The sequence below is a fragment of the Ambystoma mexicanum genome, chromosome 1q, assembly GCF_040938575.1.
Source record: "Ambystoma mexicanum isolate Mex_15411 chromosome 1q, UKY_AmexF1_1, whole genome shotgun sequence".
NCBI classification, from domain to species: domain Eukaryota; kingdom Metazoa; phylum Chordata; class Amphibia; order Caudata; family Ambystomatidae; genus Ambystoma; species Ambystoma mexicanum.
In genome coordinates this window covers 503,818,573-503,833,652 of record NC_090922.1, presented here as the reverse complement: position 1 = coordinate 503,833,652, position 15,080 = coordinate 503,818,573, and the positions used below count along the sequence as shown (strand labels likewise).

At 43.4% G+C, this 15,080-nt stretch overlaps 1 protein-coding gene across 1 annotated transcript in view; it reads left to right on the top strand.

The window, feature by feature from the left end:
• Positions 1–15,080, top strand: part of LOC138529875 (D(2)-like dopamine receptor) — a 434,356-nt gene that overhangs the window by 188,777 nt on the left and 230,499 nt on the right. Inside the window, exon 3 of the mRNA XM_069640867.1 lies at positions 10,322–10,431. Coding sequence (XP_069496968.1) covers positions 10,322–10,431 — 110 coding nt within the window. The remainder of the gene's footprint in view (positions 1–10,321; positions 10,432–15,080) is intronic.

Genomic DNA, 15,080 nt, shown 5'->3' with positions numbered 1-15,080 from the left:
GAAAGAATACTGCCCTGCATAGGAGAGGCATGGATTCGAAGCATTGGGCATCATTCCAAGTCTGGCGGTCGGGAAATAAGGTTGCTGGTAGCAACGTAACGGCACCCTTTCTGGACCGCCAAACTACGAGATTGTCTGCAGGGGCCGTATCTCCCAGCAGGTCTGACCTGCGGGGAGGACTGCCCCCTGCCGGCATGATTTTCACAGAAGCACCTGCACCGTTATCAATGGTGGCAGTGCTTCCGTGCCCCCATTCCCATGAAGTCCTATGGGACTCCACGGGGTTGGGGACTTACAGTTTCCACCACCTGTCATCCCGAGAACCGAGAAGTCAGGCAGCAGAATGGTGTAACGAGGTCGGCGGCAACCCGCCGGTAGCACAGGCGGGTTACTGCCAACCTCGTAATGAGGCCCTTTGTGACCAGAACATAGCAGCAACTGAATGTGGGCACCCAGTGAGTTGGTGCTCGGAAAGTGTTGCATAAGCACTCTGACATCAGGCAACAGTCAAAAGAAAACTGTAAGTGTGGATAACTTCACATTTTGTACATGATAGGGACAAACTGAAAGTCGGCAAAATCTGAATAAGCAGAAGGACAAATAATGCTATAAAGACCTCTGATTGCTTTCTGTGAATTGTAGGAATGGTACACCATTCCTGGCTTGCATCAACACAAACTCCCTCGGAGATATTTTAAACTGGCCCAAATACACTTCACTATGGCCTATCACTATGCCATCCCCGGGCTGTTTATCCATCACCAGATTTCACCTGCAGCCAGTGCACACTAATGAGTCTTGAGCTCCAGCAAGGTAGCACACAGAGAACATACTGCAAATCAAATCGAACAGTCATGCATCCCGTGTCAGCCTGCTGAAATGACTCATCACATTCAGAGCAGCCAGTAATTTTCACAGCTGGCTGCTGCTGAGCATACAAGAGGAGTTAGAAGCTACCTTGGAAAGCTCCTGCAATGAGTTCCTGTTGAGGTGGTTTCATGCTTGTACCTCTTCTAAGACCCAATCTACCATTGATAAATCAGTCCAACCCAAATTAATAGTATGGGCACGTTCTTCTGCAGTCCTAGCTGATTACTAATCCTGAGATGCAGAACTTTTTCCAACCTCCCATAAATGTGCACATTGACCCATTAAAACACATCATATTGTAGTCCCATTTAACTTACATTATAAAATATATGTCTATTTTAAACTTCTGTATTTCCCCACTGTTGTTCTGCAAGTGTGCTTTTGAAGCTTGAAGCCTGTCAGAGGTATTTTTAGTGAGCTTGCTGGTGTATTTCGTGGTATTGTGGCGAGCCCTAAATACACAGGTCTGCCTGATATTGTTCTTATACCGGGACCATAAACAGTAAGCCACAACCAGACCTGGTACGCTCTAACTCATAATTTCATTTTCCTGTGGTATTTTATTTACAATAGCATTTTGGCGGTAAACCAGAACACACTTCATCTGAATAGTGTCATCTATGTAGCTAGCCCCTGAGAAGGACCCAATGCAAAGAAACCAACTCTTTTATGCATTTTACCACAAGCGGTAATATGAGTTTACCACTTGCTTTATATCAGTCTGAATACTAACACGAGGAAATAATAATTAGACTAAGGCTAACTTGTTTCTTTCTTTTGGTGCTCTATAAAAATGAGAATTCATACGTTGTACATACACATTTCACATACTAATCTATTTTACAGGACATCTCTTGTAATTCAAAACAAAATAAACAAAACCACACATACATTAGCAAAGTTCCCCCATAGTAACTAGGCCCTTTTTCATAATAGTGTTCACACTCCCTTCTTTTAGTCTCGCAATTTAAAACGTTGTTATCAAAAGATCTTAGCTCACAGTATAAGCTTTTCGCAGCTTAAAGAAAACTCCGCTATATTTGACACTTTTACATGGAATGAGTGCACACAAGACAAAGAATATCTGTCTATGTTTATAAATGTGACCATATCTTTCCTGGCTGCAACTGTCTACATAATGCAATCGTAATGGAAATCAACACACACCTCAATTTTACTAGAACTCACCCAAAATAATGCTTGATTTTGTGTGCCCTTGGACTGCAAAACGGTACTCACACTCAGCTGCCCGGACAGGAGAAACTATCTGGTTTTCTTCCCACTCGTAAAAGAAGTAGTTAGGCCAAGTCTCCCTGCCTGCTGCGAGTTCAGCACACTTCTTCCCAGGGACAGAGAGAGCTCGAGACCAGAGAGGGAGCCCAGCCTTCTGACTGACAGCTCTTTTTAAATCCTCTGTCAGTGACCTCCCATGAATATATGTTTGCCTAAATAACATGTAAAAATGCCTTCCTTTCTCCGTGATGTAATGTGACAATCAAAACCACCCCTCATTGTCAAACCTCCAGAAGATTCCAAAGATCACTCGTTTATCCTGTCACCTCTGCACAGAGATTCAAGCAGCAAACGGATATCAAAACGTACATATCTCTGCAGAGCGAACACGAACAATGGGGCTACTTTGAGCGATGTGGCTCTTCACATTCCACATCTCCAACTTGTCATGTATTCCCCCCCAAAACAAATTTAATTATTCATGTGTATTTTTCTTGCATAGCCTGTGTTTGTCTTCACATTCAGTTTATCAAATTTGCACCAAACGTGTACACCCAAAAGTCAAGGACAGATCTGACTTGAATATTAGTACAGGGATATGTTAATGGTTAGGGGTTAGTAATTGGTAGTCTTTATGCTTCATTGAGAGTCCATGTGGGCATTATGTGGGTATCCCAGAAGCCACATTCTCACCCATGTTGCACTATAATGCACAGGAGGCTTTTTTTTTACCAACCCTTGTGTGCTCTATTTCACATTATGCAATAGCTGTGTTATATGATACTGTACTATATTCAGCCATTCAGTGCCATTCCGATTTATTTCTGAAATACTTTTCCATAAAAGCACATATTAAAATTCATAAAATTCCAAAGTTACAGATAATCAGGTGCAAACTCAATTGAAAATGGACACACTTGGTCCAATCTTGGTATAGAACAAATAAGATTAAAAAAACACAAGCATATCCAAATCACAATACAGCACTCTATTAATATTTAAATATGTTTATAATAAACAAAATATCTGTGCTAAGAAGCAATATAAAGTGCTATACAAGACATCCTAGGTACTAACATGATATATGCCTAGACACCATGCATATGGTGTCTAGATCCCTTATAGAGATTGGGTAGCCTGCGAGCATCTACAAAAATTAAAAAATGAACAAATTTGTACACGATAATAAAAATTCCATATATAAGGATTATTAAAAAAAATATATTGTTATCTCCCTGCAAGTTTGTGGCAAAGATGTATGTTGTCTATTCTATGCCCGGATGAGGAATTCTGAAACATCTATCATAGAGGATTCACTTGTTGCTGACTTACATAAGTTCAACGCTTCAATCAAAGTAAAAAGCTTGAAACGTGTGAGTATTGGAACCAACCAGTTAGGATGCAGATCATTTAACATTGGAACAAAAAACAAAAAGTAGGGTGAAGGTTCTGTAAACCATATAAATTCACACATTTATTGTATTATCTTACTCTTAAGGCTGCCTGTGCTGGCTCATTTAACATTGGACACAAAATAGGAAATGTAATTCATCCTCTTTAATATGCTGGCACAAGGGGCAACACTTAGTATTTTGGTTGCTCCACAAACTGGTGAAACTCTTCAGTGGAGAATTCCCAAACAGAATTTTATAAATTGGTTTCTCTCCTTTATTGTGGTTATCCAGTTGAGATACATCTTGTACCCCAACTGCAATGTTGTCCTAAAATAACTAGTAACCAGTGATTTGGCACTGGATCTGTTCATAAAATCTATCAGGGCCCAATCCCAAAAAGTATTCTTGACCAAACGTAGGGTTGTGTTTGTGATCATGTCAGGGCTGCCCTTTATATGACCCATATTAATTTTATTCAACACATTATTTACATTCAAGTACCACAACAAAGGTTTAGTGCTATTCCCCCTTATAAAATCCAACACAACATTTTTGTAATCTGACCTTTAAATATGGGTTTAATTTGGATCCCTTAACACCCAGCTCCAGTTTGACTGAAGTGTTCAGGGTTTCTTGATGTAAAGATAATGAGCTCCTATCAAATTTGTTCTCACCAATAACCGATGGCTGAGTTTGCACCCTAAAAATGTTGGCATTAGGTCAATAGAACATTTTTTAAAAATAAAGACAAAAAATGATTTAGAAAGACCGCTCTGTGTCTCTAAGGCCATCAAAAAGAGATATTATCCGATAGTTAGTTGGATCATTACTATCGCCCTTCTTGAAAATGGGGACGCCAAGATATTGGTGGATAATTTACTGTGTTTATAGAGTTTAAAACATTTTTGTTAAAACAGTGTCCCTATTAATCATTCCATTTTGAACAGATCAATAGGCATATTATTTTTTTTTTTTTTTTTTTTTTTTTTTATTGTTTTGATTTAATTGTATTACAATTTTTACAAAACGGGAACTCATGTGAACTCCTAGGCATATTATCAGAGTCAGGAGCCATCCCACATTCTTTGTGATTAAGTGCTAGTTTTATCCCAGCATCTAGACCATAACATGTTGTAATCTTTTAACCTGCACTCTATCACTAATGGAACTCCAAGGTTCTAGGTTAGGGGAAATATTATATAATTATTTAAAGTGCATATGCCAAACATGCTCTGGAATAAACATGGCCGGGTACAATGTCAAATGTGTTCCTCCATAGGTAACAATTTTCCAGAAAGTAGCTTGATTATGTTCCCTCACAGCTAGTTGTAGTTGATCCCAAAGCTTAGCTGTGGCATCTTACTTTTTCCGTTGAACCATGGTCTTGTAATTTAATCCAAGATTTCTAAGTGCCAGGAGTAATTCATTTGTGGCCCTTCTATAATCATTATCAAACCAAGAAGAGGTATCCCAGGAAGGCAGTGGCGAAATGGAGCAGTACTGGGTAAAAATTGATCTGACACACTCCACCAGATCTTCATAAAAAATCAAACCCCCATCCTACTTGTAGCAGCGGATAGATTTCATTAAAAATCATAGGAGTGTGTAGTGCAGAATACTGCATCACCCACTTGATATTACAGAGTTTCTATAGAAGGATTTGCTGCACAGTCAGTTGGTTTAGTTATATTGATATTCAGAGTTAAAACAAGGGGATCATGGTCACGTTCTGTACGTTTAAGAACCCATGTTTTTCTTTACCATTCAACAACATACTAGGTCTATCAAGAAGTAGTCTACATGACATAACATATTACCTGTCCTGAAACTCAGGAGGGTGGGGACACCCCCCAAACTCGACTATTACAGGCTCTCAAGCCATTTTCTGCAAATAAGGATCCTAATTATAATGCATTTCCATGGCAAGACCTTATAGAGGTAGGATACGGTTCAAGAAAAATCCCAGAGTTCCTATACATTGTCCAATATAACTTGGAGGCAACTAATTGGTTCAAACTGATGGTTTAGGTAACCAACTAGAAGCTTAGTACATCCTCCCCCTTGGTTATTTGGATCTTCCAGAATATCTAGCCATTTTTTGGCTGTATGGCTGTGAGAGGTCGGACACTGGCACACTCTAATATAAACCTTAAAAAGTGTAATTGAGGGTCCATGCAGTAGGATTATTTTTAGGATTTGAATATCAGTATTATCAGATGGCATTGACTCAATTCTTGCATTTAAGTCTGTCTTTACCCATATGATGAGGCCTCTGCTAGGGCATCATCGACCCCCCTTTAAGAGCAGAAATATCAAAGCATGCATAATCAGGCTTCACTGGAGGGCGTGTAACCCAAGTCTCTTGTAGTGAAATCACATGATTTATGTCACAAAATCAATGCCAATCTGTGTTGCCAAGGTTTGATTGCCCCTGCAACATTCCAAGACAGACTTTTCAGTATGTCCTTTCCGCTGTTGTATAATGGTGCATAAATTGTTCCAAAAAAGGAGTAGAAGAAGCTGATGACTGTCATTTCCCACTAGATGTGACAGTTGTCAGGTCAATGTTTGCATCCATATGTCTCTTTTAAATGCTATATTACCCGAACCAGCTGAGGGGAAGGTATAACATGACTTAAAATGCAAGCAGTTTTGATGCTCAATTCACGAGCCAACAGGGGGTGAAGTCCTACAATATAGTGAGGTAAGACCCTCAGAGATGACGGGAGAGGACAAAGAAAGCTTCATCAAGTCGAAATCCTTATAATTTTGGATTAAAATTCTAGGGGCCTGAACAATGTCACTGCGAACTATTGATAAGCATCCTCTAACGTGCCAAATCCAGTGTATACATTTATTTATCAATGGCTCTCCATTTTCAAAGGCACCTTTTGGCAATTTGTGAACGTCTGACATATACACATGATTCAAGCCTCTACCTCCTCGGCTAACAATTTGGGAACATCTGTGGCTTCTAAGTGATAATTTTTAACATCAGAATGCAGAGGTGTTGCTAGCAGGTGGCTTAGGGGGCTATAGCCCTGGGTCTTTTGGTTGCAGCCCCGAATAAAAGCTCAGTGGCTACAATCAAAAGACTAGCTAGCCCCGAGTCCGACACTCCCAACATTAGTGTAGCCCCGGATCTTTTCCAGACCTAGCAACACCCCTGTCGGAATACCCTAGAATAATGTTAAGGTGTGAGTTTGAGTTAGTGCCATGTATTTCTATTCGATGCCAAAGTCATTGAGCATCATCCCTTGAAATAACCAACACTGGGGGCTTGAGAGATGAGACAGAACGACTGGGTGATGCCTTTGATTGGGTAACATTAGTTCTTGCTATGAGATCAGAAGTTGCTATTGTCCTAATCAAGCAGGATAAAATATAAAAGTGCCTGAACATTCCACAAATAAATGGTGGAATGGACCATAATGTCGAACAAAGGGAGTGGGGGTTTTGGGGTGTCCCTTTCTCCCTTCGTTCAACATTATGGGTTCAGGGGTTGCCGGGGTGCCCCCCACTTCCATTACATGGAAATCAGGGGACAATAAAAAAAAAGAAAGAAAAGGACCCTGTGGCGTAATTGCGCATAATTGGGAGATGGAACTGATGTTGCAGGTAGATGCCAGGCGCAGGGAGGTGAAGGCAGGTAAGTGGGGGTATTTTGGGATACTTTTAAGGGGCATAGGGGTGGTGGGTAGAGGGGATAAGGGTATTCAAAATGTTTGTAATTCGAAAATGTCAACTTCGCTTTGTTGTGCCGCGGTAAAATCTGCCACGAAATGATCACGTATATCCTAAAATATTACTAATCAATGTTGACTTCCCTGATCTATGTGTTGACACCACAGAAGCTGCCACAATGTAATTACTGCAGCGCAAAGGATTCATTGAGGACACCTCAAGCTTACCTTTCCAGTTATCAACATCTTTGCTTAGCACATCCACCAGCTCAAGTAGAGTTAATAGTGTTTTTCCTATGTGCCAGCTCAGGTTTTGAGCAATCATACACCTTACATGAACCTTGTTTATTTTGATACATTGGGGACATCAAGTCAACATATAGTGTAAGTGGGTGTGTCATAAGTGTAGTAATTATAGTAGCTCCATTGTCTGCACTATCAACAGGAGCATCATTGGAGGGTGTTAGAACATAAAATCTATTGGTGCATGGAAATAAAGGGTCAATAGAGTAATGGTCAAGCTTGCATACATCCAGGTTCTCGATGTTACTTCCAGGATCATTAGGATCCACAAGAGCTATAATGAGTGAATATCAGCCATAAGTGTAAACAACGTTCCTTCTTGTTGTAATGGGCTTTGGATTTCAAGTAGGTGCTCCTCCCGTCCCGCAGCGTGGTCCACGTTATCCTTTGAACCATTCAGTTTGAAGGACAATGTTGCTTACTCAAGACCCACTCTGGCGTCAGCGACATCCTGCACTGGTACCATGGTGGCCTGGGAATGAATTTACTGTGCCGAGGAAATTGGTGGGGATGTCAGCATTTGCTCTTTTCTGCTCCCACTATGTTCATTTGGTGTGAGTGGCAAAATACCTATGACCTGGAAGATGAGCAATATACTGCCAGTCTACAAGAAAGGCACATGGAACAAACCGGAAAACTACCGTTTACTAGCTATGTTGGACATCCCGGCGAAAATCTTCGTACGAGTACTCCTAGCTGAGCTGAATGAGTGGATCAGAGATTTTAAAATTCTGCCTCCAAATCAGATTGGTTTTAGAGTACAAGCAAACACTGCACATAATATCATCATACTAGCATCAGCTGTGGAATACTTGTAGAGGCGGCGCAATCTAAATATGTATGGCGCCTATATTGATTTTAGTGCCGCTTTCTATACTGTCCAAAGGAGCATCTTGTGGAATAAACTAGTCAAGTGGAATATTCCCCCAGGTTTGTTAACCATGCTCCTTGCATTATACTCAGAGACTACAGTAAGGGAGCGTTTAGATGGAACTGGGAACCTTTCCAAATCATACCCTACACACCAGGGTGTTAAGCAGGGATGTATGATTGCAGCCACTTTTTTCAACCTTTATTTGGCAGATCTTCAACATGATATGACTAATTCACAATCTTGCCCAGTAAAAATAGGAACATTGTCGCTAAATTGGTTAGCATACGCCGATGACCTCCTGTTACTTGATCACACTCCCCATGGCCTCCAGAATACCTTAAACGCTCTAAGTGAATATAAAGTGTAAATAACCTTACAGTAAACATGGGTAAAAGTAAAGTCATGGTTTTTGCAAAATATTGTGCTTACCAGAAAAAATATTCCTGGACATTTAATGGTGAGCTATTAGAGCAAGTTGACACATACAAATATCTCGGTGTACACATTGACTCAAGACTGAATTGGAAGTTTCATTGGGACATAGTAAAGCGTAAATGCATAACAACTGTAAACATGATAAGCTATTTTATTGGTAAGAACATGGGCTATTCGGTAAAGACTATCTTGCTGATAAACACGGCAAGAGTCAAATCCATGCTGTTATACGGTGTGGACATATGGGGCCATAACCTAGTAAATGAAATACAAAAATTTGAGGCAAAATTGCTATGAACACTCCTACGACTGAATGTCATTAGAATAAATGTTTTTGGCGTTTGATCTAAACAATACTATTACCGATTTTAAGGTAAATAGTATGACGTGTTTTGAAAAACTGTTAATATTGGAAAATGATACCATTTCAGTACAATTTCTAACAGCTTTTAAAAAATTTGGTAAGTGTTTAACAATGGGCTTCCTAGGTAAAATCATGACTGAACACAAAAAATGGCGCAGTTTATATGAGGCGTCTTCCTCAGCACTAAGAAAGATGAGTTTTAAATTATGGCTGAAAAAGACATGTAATGATCGTAGCAACTGGCCACCTTAAATAACATTGGAAAATACGTACAATATTGCATGACACGTAATAATACTCCAGGGTATGTGACAGCATATCCGTGCCCTAACATAATACGACAATACATGCTTATGAAATTCAAGAGTTGTGATACACTAGAGATAAAAGGTGCAACATTAGGCATCCCACAATCAGATCGTTGGTGCCGCCTATGCGTTGAAAAAAAGTTGGAAACGTTAAAACACCTACTTATTAGATGTACCAGTCTGCACTCCATTAGAAACAGCTGTTTGAAAGCCTATGATAACCAGTTCCAGGAGCAATCAAAGATATGGTCACTCTTTATGGATGGCAATGACATGAATTTTATGTTTTCTATAACTAAATTTTACTGGAAGTGTATTCAAATTTTAAACCAGTTGTCTGAAGGTGTATTTAATGTAATGTCTGAGATTCTGAAATGGCTAGATGAGTTATTATGAAGTTGCAGTTAACTGTTTATTGTTGATTATTTGTGTAATTGTGAACATGAAATTGTTCAATGTGATAATTGTATATACAAAACCATGTGGCTGAATGTATATTATTAACAAATAAATATCCATTTCCTGTCTCCAAAACAGTGGTGAAAAATATTTTCTGCAGTTATAAAAATATGACATTCAGATTTTCTGAAATACTGCAAATTATATTTCCAAAACTCTGCATATTTTACAGCCAGTAGTGTGGTAATCTCTTAATGCTGCATAGATCCTTAAATTATCACAGGCAGCAACATCAATTACCACAGTAACCGGAGGTGAAACTCTCCAGAACTTGTAACAAGGGCATAGAGTGTACGCTGACATCAGTGTCCTGTAGGTGGGAAGAGTGTACATCGCCGGTGGTCCAAGCCTCTGTCTGACTTTTACTATCTTTCTGATTCTGTTGTTGTTTCCTCTAGGTAGTTGGCGAGTGGCGCTTCAGCCGGATCCACTGTGACATCTTCGTGACCTTGGATGTCATGATGTGCACAGCCAGCATATTGAACCTGTGCGCCATCAGCATTGACCGGTGAGTGAGGGCATTGCCATTAATCAGTGAGTGTGAAGCCATGTTTACACTGGGTGAGTAGAGGCAGTGTATAACCAGTGAACGGAGTGGGGCAAGAGCATCATCAGATGCGGGAGGTCCCATGCAAAGAGGGGTGATTAAAGCATTAAAACTGCAGCATTTTCAAAACACTCCCCACGGGGAGCCTGAGAGCCCCAAATGGGAAAACAGCGTTAGGCAGAAACACTGCAGCATTTAGCATTTCAGAAAACAACTGCGTTGTGTTTCTGCCTAAAGCTGCTTTCCCATTTGGGGCTTTCGGGCTCCCCACGGGGAGCCTGAGAGCCCCAAATGGAAAAACATCTTTAGGCAGAAACACTGCAGAATTTAGCATTTCAGAAAACAACCGCGAGCCCGAGAGCCCCAAATGGGAAAACAGCTTTAGGCAGAAACACTGTGGCATGGAAACACAACCGCGTTGTGTTTCTGCCTACCTTGGCTTTCACTTTGGTTCTCCGGTGCTCCCCTGAGGGAGCACCGGAGATCCAAAGTGATAGCCACGGCAAGCAGAAACACAACGCGGTTGTGTTCCAAAAATGCTGCAGTTTTTCTTTCTAAGTTTCTCAGGCTCCTCCGAGCTGGAGGAGCCTGAGAAACTTAGAAAGAAAAACTCCAGCATTTTCAAACACAATAATGTTGTATTTATGTTTGCAGTAGCTTCAAAAGCTACCGCAAACACAAATACAACATTTTTAAAGCTGCGGTTTTATTTCTAAGTTTTCCGGGCTCCTCCAGCCCGGAAAACTTAGAAAAAAAAACGCAGCTAGTGCTTATTTTTTTTTAGATAAATAGCACTTACCGAGATGCAGCTGCAGCTTTTCTGCCTGTAGTCTCCGGTCTGCGTCCTCCGAGTCCCGGCACCAGTGAAGGAAAAGCCACCCAGTGGTAGCTTTTGTTTACTACAGCTGGCTGGCTTTTCCTTCATTAGTGCCGCAAAAGCAAAAGCAAGCAGAGGCGGGCATCAATTTCACAAAATGGATGCCCCCATGTGCTTCCTTTTGTAAATTTTGAGCTTCATTTGCTCAAAATTTTATATAGGGACTTAAAAAAAAAAGTGCCAATCTATTTTTGTTGTTATTGCCCATCTTTTTTTGCAATACATTTTTTTGGGTGAACCACTCCTTTAACTGTTGGGCGAGGGCCTCAAGAAGGAGAGGCATTCGAGCTTAGTGAATATGACTCTCAAGAGTGGGGGTCTGGAGGTGACATTAATGCCACTGACGCAGGGGCTAGACACATGTCAACAGCTGATAGTGGCATCTGAAATTGGATAAAGGTGTTGTCACATGAAGCTTCCTTTGCTCTTTTCTTTGTTCAGTTTCAGAAGCAATCAAGTAGATGAAGTGCAAGGGACAGGGAACAGGTGTGCTGAGAAAAGCAACCGCTCAAGTGGTTCTCTGCCTCTGTTGTGCGCCAGATATCCCTCCCTCATGGTTGTGCCTCTGTGGGGGGAGGTATGTTAGGGAAGTGTGGTTGCCTATCTGTGATGGGTGTTATGGGCCTCCAGTCTCATCAGGCCCCCCGTGAACTCCTAACCGCAAACAGAAACACTCAGCACACATGTGTATGGTTCGGGCTCCCGGGTCGCTCTGCCGAGGCTGGGAACGCCCCCTTTATTTATACCACACGTGGTGGAGTGAAACATCACTCCGCTGCGTGTGTACGCCCTTAAAGGGGCAGCCACCACACTCCTCCTTTTTCTTAACAAAAACAACAAAGGTCAAATCCACACAAGGCATAATAACGCCACTGCACACAAAACAGATGACCTCTTTAACCACAGCAGCCCCCATCCCCATGAGTCACTTCCAGTCCAGGGGCTGGTCCCACTAGTTCAGGGGTCCAAAACATAGTCACTCAGGTGGGTGGGCTTCCCCCTCCTGACCCTCTGGGGATACCTCCTGCCCACCTCCTGGATCGGGCCCTACTCACCTGTGTTCCCCCGTCCTGGGGAACTCGGCAGATGGGCCAGGTCACTGCCCTCGTCTGGGACATCGTTAAAGTCCCTTCTCTGCAACACCTCCGGCCTGGCTTCTCCAACCCTCTTGAAGAAGCTAGCATTGTGGGTGACAGAGGTAGTCCCATCTGAAGCCGTTACCATGGAGCCATGCACCGCCACCACGTCCTTCGGACCAGGCTCGTACGTCAAAGTCAGTTTTCCTTGAGGGTGCTGATTCTTCACCAGCACCTCATCCACCGGGGCAAGCTGCTGGGGCCAGAGTCCTCTTCTGATGTTTTCTTGCTCCATCCTGATGCTTCGCTCCCTCTCCACCTGTGCTTTGTCGATGACAAAAGATGGTTCTCTTTCGCCCACTTCTGGGATCAGGCACCTGGGACATCACCTGAACATGGGATCAGTCGGGGCCACTCCAGTAGATGTGTGTGGGGTGGTCCGGGATTCCCTCAGGAATTGGTATAGTGCCCTCTGCAAGCCATGTCCCCGGCCATGATTGATGCAGAATACCTTGTTCACTGTTCTCATAAAACGTACTGCTTCGCTGTTCGCCCGAGGCCAAAGAGGAGTGACCTTGTGATGGTGAATGCCATACTCCTCCATCACCTGTGCGAAACTTTCAGCTTGGAAGGGTGGACCGTTATCCAAACACAGAATCTGGGGCAGGCCGTGGGTGGCAAAGGTCTTCTCCATCGCCACGGCCACCTTGTCCAACAACACTGACTCGATTAATTCCACCTCTGGATACCTGGACCATTCATCCACAACCACTAGGAAGTGCTTGTCCTGGCCTGTGGACCCAAATTCAGCGTGGTGGAGGATCTCACAGGGCTTTGTTCCTCTTGGCATCGTCTCAATTATGGGCTCCCTCTGGGCTGGGGACGCTGCCTGGCACCATACACAGGCCGTTATGAACTCATCGACCCGCCTCTCCAGGTGCGGAAACCACACCTTCTGTCACAGGCGAGCCTTGGACCTGGCGGTCCCCTGGTGCCCTTGGTGCGCCAACTCAATCACCTTGGTGATCTTACACTGTGTAGTAACTATCCGGTTCCCTGACTCCATGAAAGCCAGCTCATCCTTGACCCTCCAGAGTTGTTCCAGTGCTGATCTTGCTTCTTGGGTCCTCAGAGCCAACATCTGCACAACCGACTTCCATGAGCCCTGTTGCAGGGCTGCCTTCAAGATGTTAAAACATTAGTCATCGGCCGCCGCCTGTTCCAGCTTGTGGATAGATACTGAGTTTAGAGTGGCCGCCTACATCACCAGTCCGACATGCTCGTCGGCCTCCTCTGCACCGTTATCGTTTTGTCCCTCCGGATCACAGCACAGGTGTCTGGACAGTTAGTCGGCAGCATTGTTGCTGCCAGGCTGGTATACCAGGGTGACGTCATACTCAAGCAGCGCCAACATCCATCTTTCAATGGGAGCCGGAGGCTTGGATGACCACCAAGCCAGTATGGGTATCAGAGGCTTGTGGTCCGTGAATACTGTCACCGGTCCTCCCAGCACATAGAGACGGAAATGACGACAACCCCACTGGACCGCCAGGGCCTCCCTATCTATCTGGGAGTACTGCTGCTCCGTCTCCGACAGCGCCTTACTGGCATAGACAACAGGCCGGACCTCCACGTTGGCATTCGTCTGCGTGAGCACCGCTCCCAGACAAACGGGCTGGCATCCACCATGCTTTCTGACTGTAGAGCCGGGTCGAAAAAGGCCAGGGTGTCTTCTGTTGTTAAAGCCCCCTTCACGTCTTCGAAAGCGCCTGTTCCAGGGGTCCCCACTGCCATGCAACTTCTTTCTTAGTCAACGCCCGCAAGGGCTCAGACCGGGTTGCAAGGTTCCTAATAAACCGGCCACAATATGTGACCATTCCTAAGAAACTCCGGACCTCTGACATGTTCTCCGGGGGCCGTGTCTCCACAATGTCCTTTACTTTCTGAGGATCCAGTTACATGCCCCCTTCCTTGAACACAAAGCCAAAGAATTCGATAGTCTTCTTCAGGAATTCACATTTGTCTCTATGCAGTGTCAACCCAAGAGTTTGCAGCCGTTCAAGCATTTTAACCAACCTGTCTAGGTGCTCCACCTCCGACCTTGCATACACCAGGATGTCGTCACTGATATTTAAGATGCCATCCAGTTCCGCGAGGGTCCCGCGGATAATGTTTTGAAAAACGTCTGCCGCCGACGACACTCTAAAGCTCAGATGCTTGTAACGGTAAAGGCCATGATGCGTGGTAAAAGTTGCTATATACCACAAGTCCGGGTGTAGCACCACCTGATGGTATCCGGCCTGAAGGTCCATCTTAGAAAAGAAGCGAGCCCCTTGTAGCTCAGCGGTAATGTCATATATCGTGGGGGTGATGTGATGCTCCCGCTTGATTGCTTTATTTGCGAGCCGCATGTCTACACATATCCGCACAGAGTTTGGTTGTTTAGGTTTCCAGGCGATGACGATGGGGGAGACCAAAGGCATCGAGCCCTCAACCATCTTGATGATATCTTACTCAACCAGGCTGTCCAGCTCTTTGTATACCAGGTCCCGCAGATGGAATGGAACCCGGCGGTGTTTTAGGGCGATAGGTTGGATGGACTCATCAATGTGAAGCCTCAACGGATGTTGACTGTACTTCATCAGGAGTCCCTGCAC